This window comes from Triticum aestivum, chromosome 2B (assembly GCF_018294505.1).
Source record: "Triticum aestivum cultivar Chinese Spring chromosome 2B, IWGSC CS RefSeq v2.1, whole genome shotgun sequence".
NCBI classification, from domain to species: domain Eukaryota; kingdom Viridiplantae; phylum Streptophyta; class Magnoliopsida; order Poales; family Poaceae; genus Triticum; species Triticum aestivum.
This window is the reverse complement of record NC_057798.1, coordinates 32,864,453-32,870,101: the sequence shown is the minus strand read 5'-3', so window position 1 is coordinate 32,870,101 and position 5,649 is coordinate 32,864,453. Positions and strand designations below refer to the sequence as shown.

At 40.6% G+C, this 5,649-nt stretch overlaps 1 protein-coding gene across 1 annotated transcript; it reads left to right on the top strand.

Annotated features, from left to right (window-relative positions):
* The first annotated feature begins 2,726 nt into the window (after positions 1 to 2,726).
* LOC123038855 (putative disease resistance protein RGA3) lies at positions 2,727 to 4,871 on the top strand. The gene has a single exon (XM_044462278.1). It carries the CDS (start codon positions 2,727 to 2,729, stop codon positions 4,869 to 4,871), a length of 2,145 nt encoding a protein of 714 aa, XP_044318213.1.
* The last annotated feature ends 778 nt before the right edge of the window (positions 4,872 to 5,649 follow it).

Here is a 5,649-nt window from a genome sequence, read left to right as displayed (position 1 = left end):
GACGGTGAGGAGGGGGGGTTGGTGTGATGGTAGGTGGCGGACTGCTGCGGTAGAGGAGGCATGGGAGGCCTTGAGGAACCGATGACGTTGGCACCGTACTTCTAGTTGTTGGCACTTGGCAGAGTCGGAGACGGGAAAGGAGGCGGTGGAGGGGAGATTGTGGTGGTGGTGGCTCCCGCTATAGAGACGAGGCATTGGATGTGGATGGATCTGGATCGGTCTCGACTCTCGAAGAGGGAGACTGGCGGGCGTCTCTTTGCTAAAGTGTCAAGATCGCTTTTGATGCGTTAGATATCGATCGGACGGTCGGAATTGCTAGATGGCAGGCACACCATCACCACCAAGTGTGCTTTTTATAGGAGTAGATAGATAAGGTCCCCTCAGCCTATCTGCCATTTCCTTTGAAAAAAAAACTGAGAGGCCTCACATCAATTTTCTCTTTTCCTTTTTTTTTGTGCGGGAAGAGGCCTCATATCAACTACAAATTATTTTTTTGAGGGGTTGATATCAACTACAGATTTTTTTTGTTGAGAAACCATATCAACTACAGCTGTCCATATGTGAGCCTCATACAAATTTCCCCTTTTCCTTTTTGCAGGACGAGGCCTCATATCACCAAGTGGACGGATAAGACAAGAAGCCCAAAAGAATTTAGGCCCATTACAGAAAAAGAAATTAAGGCTGATCAAGAAAAAAACATTCCATCTGATATTAAATATTGTTCATGATCTCCATGCTACTAATGAAAAATAATCCTATTCCATAAAATCACACAATTTTTGTGTGTGTTATATGTACCATTTTTATTCCTATTTGAAAATATTCATGTATTCCAAAAGAATTGCTCATGACTATAGAAAAAAGGTTCACAAATCTCAAAAGGGAATATTTATGTATCACTGCACAACATATCCATATGTACGATAATAAATGTTTGTGACTAAAAAAAGTTCATGCACTTAAAAAATGTTAATTATTTACATTAAAAATAGGATATGAAAATAGAACTAAATAAACTCTAAATATAAGGCATTATAAAATTTAAAATAAAATAAATTGGGAAATGTCCAAAAGTAAGAAAAATCAAAACAAAAAGTAGAATGAATATAGAAAAAGGAAAGGAAAAGAAAAGAAAAGGAGAAAGCAAAAAAGAAAATAAAGAAAGAGGAAATCAGAAGAAGGAAAGGAAACAAGAAAGAGAAGGGAATATTCTCGCTTATTGGGCATGCCCAACTGCCCTGATCTTCGTGCAAGGATTCCTCTGCCCTTGCTTAAGGTGAGTGCTGATTAAAAAAAATTGAGGTAAGCGCTAGATAACCCGAGCCCCGAGGCCTGATACTGTGAGGGCAAACAAACATGAGTATCGATAACTGCAATAGCCAACAGTCCATAGAGTATAGATTATTCAGTTAAAGCAGCATGACTACAAGAAAAGAACAATAAATATTTCCCATGCAGTTTATGAACATTGTCTTCCCAGGGTTGAGCGCCAGGGCAAAGGGGAAAACTGCGCATACCACATAACTGCCAAAATGGAACCTGAAGTTCATCCACTGGCCATGTATTTCTGTTGCTCTCCAGACAAAGGAGGCTCACAGAATCTACAATGTGGTCATTTTGTCACTTATCTGAAAGCACATTACAATAATGCATAAAAAAATTGGTTATTACCAATGTGTGCTGATTACAAGAAACATGAAGTATTCTAACCTTTTGCAATGCTAAGCTGACATGGATGGGGTGTTTCCGGCGATGTAGGAATGGACAAGGAGATGAAACAACAGCTACAACAACGAGAAACAACAAGAAACAAGCCCACCACTATTTGGCTTCTGCTTGTGCTAACAATAATCTAAGCAGTGAACTATATGATAGTAAAGCTAGCCTTCTGCTCATTATTTTTTCCAGCCTCGGGTAAGTTCCGTGCAATTTCTAAACTGAGATTAAGATAAACTATCCGTATTGGACCACAACTTGAGCCCAATTGGGGCACTCTGTCCAAATTTTGTAGGTTCTCAGATCTAATACATGAAAAAAATGAAGTGGTGCAGAAGTTTAAGCCCTCCAAGAATTAATAACATAACTATGTGCACGGGCCAGATGCCGCGCATAAATTGTCATATGGGAACAAGAACAATGGTACCAATGCATTGTTTAAGAATGTACAATCTAGAATTAAAAAAAAAGAATGTACAATCTAGAGGGCTAAAAATCATGATATAGCACGGACACCCAAAGGGATTAAGTCTTACTAACTAACAAGGGACTGAACCAGGAAGAATATTATTACCAAAACAGAGGCTATACACTGTTGCCTGCTTCAAGGTGCTGAAATGAGACTCATGATTCTTTCTGAAGGCAAGTGCAAAAGGTTCCAGTTTCAGTCTTAGTGTTGTCCAACAAACAAAAAGACATTACATCATGATAATATTAGTCTTTTACTTAGAAACACCTTCAGGTAAATTATGGTACACACACTGACAAAGTATAATGGCAAAAACAAAGTTGAAAACAACGTTTACTAACCTTCACGAGAATATGGGCGTAAATAAAACAAGACGATGCAACTCGGAGAAGTTTCTAAGGACAGCATTAGTTTTATACTCATGATTCTCTCTTGGCTGCATCCAGATACCAACTCTCTTCAAATCAACATTCTTTTCCTGTATGTGGCTACTTGAAACCAGCATTTGACAACTCCTTTGAGTTACAGCATCTTAGCTCTAATGGTTGCTCTAGAAATAGCAGGATGGGTAGCCTCACCCTTCATCAGCAGGCTAGTTGATAAGGTGTGCTCCTATGCTGGAGATCAGGGGCAAAATACAACGGAAAAACTAAGAATCGTGGAGAAGAAACTATCATCAATCCAAATAACGTTGAGCATAGCTGAGAGAGTGCAAGCTAGGAACACAACCATGGGAAGCTGGCTACAGAGAATCAAAGATGCTGCTTTTCAGGCTGAGGATGTTCTTGATTCATTTCACTGTCTAGTTCTTCAAGCACAAGATGAAGACAAGGGCAAGGTTAGTTCTGTTACTTCACCCACAGCTGGTTCTTCCTCTACATCCACAACCGTCACCACCACTGCTTCTACCATCACTAGCAGCGGCTCAACGGTAAAACAGCCGGTTTGTGTACGCAAGCGCTTCCATTTCTCCGATGAACATATCAACGAGTTAATTTCTGCAGTGGATAGATTAGTTGAGATTGAAAGTGAGATGCCCATGTTCCTGAAGTTAGTGGAGCTAGAGGACAAGAGAACAGACCAACCCATTCAGTTGCGGACAACAACCTCCATGCAAGGCCTCTCAAAGTTTTTTGGTCGAGTTAATGAAGAGGAACACCTAGGGCAATTACTTACCCAGGTAAACGAACAATCCAGTCAGCCATATGATGTTATATCAATTGTTGGCATTGGTGGTGTTGGTAAGACTGCTTTAGTGCAGAAAATTTATTGCCACTTCCGTGCTAAAAGTGACTTCAGTCTCGCAATATGGCTACATGTCTCAGAAAATTTTGATGTCGGACGTCTAACAAAAGAAATGGTACAGTCAGGTAATCTCCCCATATGTGCTGACTTGAAAAGCATCAGTAGTTTAGATCAAGCTCAATGGATACTTGAAGAAAAGCTGAAAGGGAAAAGGATTTTGATAGTCCTTGATGATGTATGGAATGAATTTAGCAGCCAATGGGAGAACTTATGCAAACCCCTGCAGTTTGCTGGTAAGGGAAGCAAAGTAATTGTTACGACTCGAAGTAAAAGTCTTGCAAGTATCAATGGAGCAACAGAGATAATGCACTTACATGGCTTACAAGATGAAGAATACTGGGGGCATTTTTCCCAATGTGCGTTTGGTGATGCAAATCCATTTGATTTTCCACAACTGGAAAAAATTGGCCGAAAAGTGGTGAGCAAATTGGCAGGGTCACCTTTAGCAGCGAAGACAGTTGGGGCTTCATTGAAACTGAAGCTAGAAGAAAATCACTGGATGGATGTTGGCGGAAGGAAATTGTGGCAGATAGAGCAAAAGGAAGATGATATTATATCAGCATTGCGACCAAGTTATGAGCATCTTCCTGACCATTTGAAGCAATGCTTTGTTTACTTTGCATTGTTTCCTAAGAAATACCACCTTCAAGGAGATGAGCTAATACAGATGTGGAGAGCTCATGGTTTCCTTGACATGCAAACACCAGATGAAACTGCACGTCGTTACATCAACGATCTCTTGCAGCTTTTATTCATTGAGAAGGTACCCAACCAAGAGGACCACTATGTAGTTCACGACTTGCTACATGATTTTGCAGAGTCGGTGTCCAATGGAGAACACTTCCGAATAGAAGATGACTTCAATGTATGTATTCCAAGAAATGTTCGCCACCTATATGTCAGTGCAAGCAATATCTTAAAGCTGTACATGAGTTTGGAAGAATTAAAGAAAAATCTGAGAAGCTTAATAATAAGCAAGGCACCAGAAGGTGCTTCTTGCGAAAGGGTCTCCTCGTCAAACTTTAATCATGTACTTGAACATATACTCCAAGAGCTAAGAAGCTTACGCGTTTTAGTACTGTGCAATCCTGATGGTATGCTTCCAGACAGTCTTGATCATTTGGTCCATCTTAGGTATCTAAACATCCATGAAAGTAGAAGCTTCATCAGTGTCCCCAAGTCACTATTCAAACTCTACCATTTACAAGGGTTGAGTCTGCAAACTCAAGACAGGATCATGAAAAAGGAACTCCAAGAGGGCATAAGTAGGTTGACACAGTTAAGATACTTAAAGGCTCCGAAGAAAATAATTTCAGACATAGAATTGATTGGCAGGCCGAGATCCCTCAAAAGAACTAGAGGAGAACAAAGTGAAGAGTAATATGAGGCACAACATATGACTCAGTGGAAAGGATGGTCAGGCGTTGAGAACAACCAGCATGCATTTTCTCGCCTGCATGACATCCGTATCAAGAAATGTAATGAGTTAGTGGGGCCTTTGCTGTTCCCACCATCATTCAATACGATCAAAATTTCAGCATGTGATTCAACCTCTGAGAAGGTAATCAGTCGTGAGCCTGAAGATACAGCTGATGCCAACATGTCCCTCCGTGTTCAGCTCTCCCTGGACCGCTTGGAACTTCTCTTTAGCTCTCTGCAAACAAGCAGCCTAGCCACCGTTCATATGCTGGATATCTCATCCGACTACTTGGAAGCTTTTAACAGTGATCAGGAGGAATGGCTGCGACAACTGACCTCAGTGAAGTTAATTCGCTTCACTGGCAGTCTAAAATTGACATCACTGCCATCCAACATGATTCATATCACCTCCCTTGAGTCTTTGGGCATAGAGAAATGTCCAAAACTTGAGTCGCTTCCCCAGATAGGCTTACCTCCTTCCCTGAAGAAACTCTGTCATAAGATGCAGCAAAACATTTGGTCAGCTCTGCTCTGAGATCAACTCAAGCAGCACCAACACGATGCAGCAGGTTATCGTGAGGGGACCTATTGTTGGCAATGGAATAAAAAGAAGGACATCATCATAATAGAAAACCTGTAAGCATGCCAAACATATTGTCTTCTTTTTCATCAATACGAATTGAAGAAACATGTAAATCAATCTTATCCAATCAATCAACAAGATGGATGGAAATAAAAAA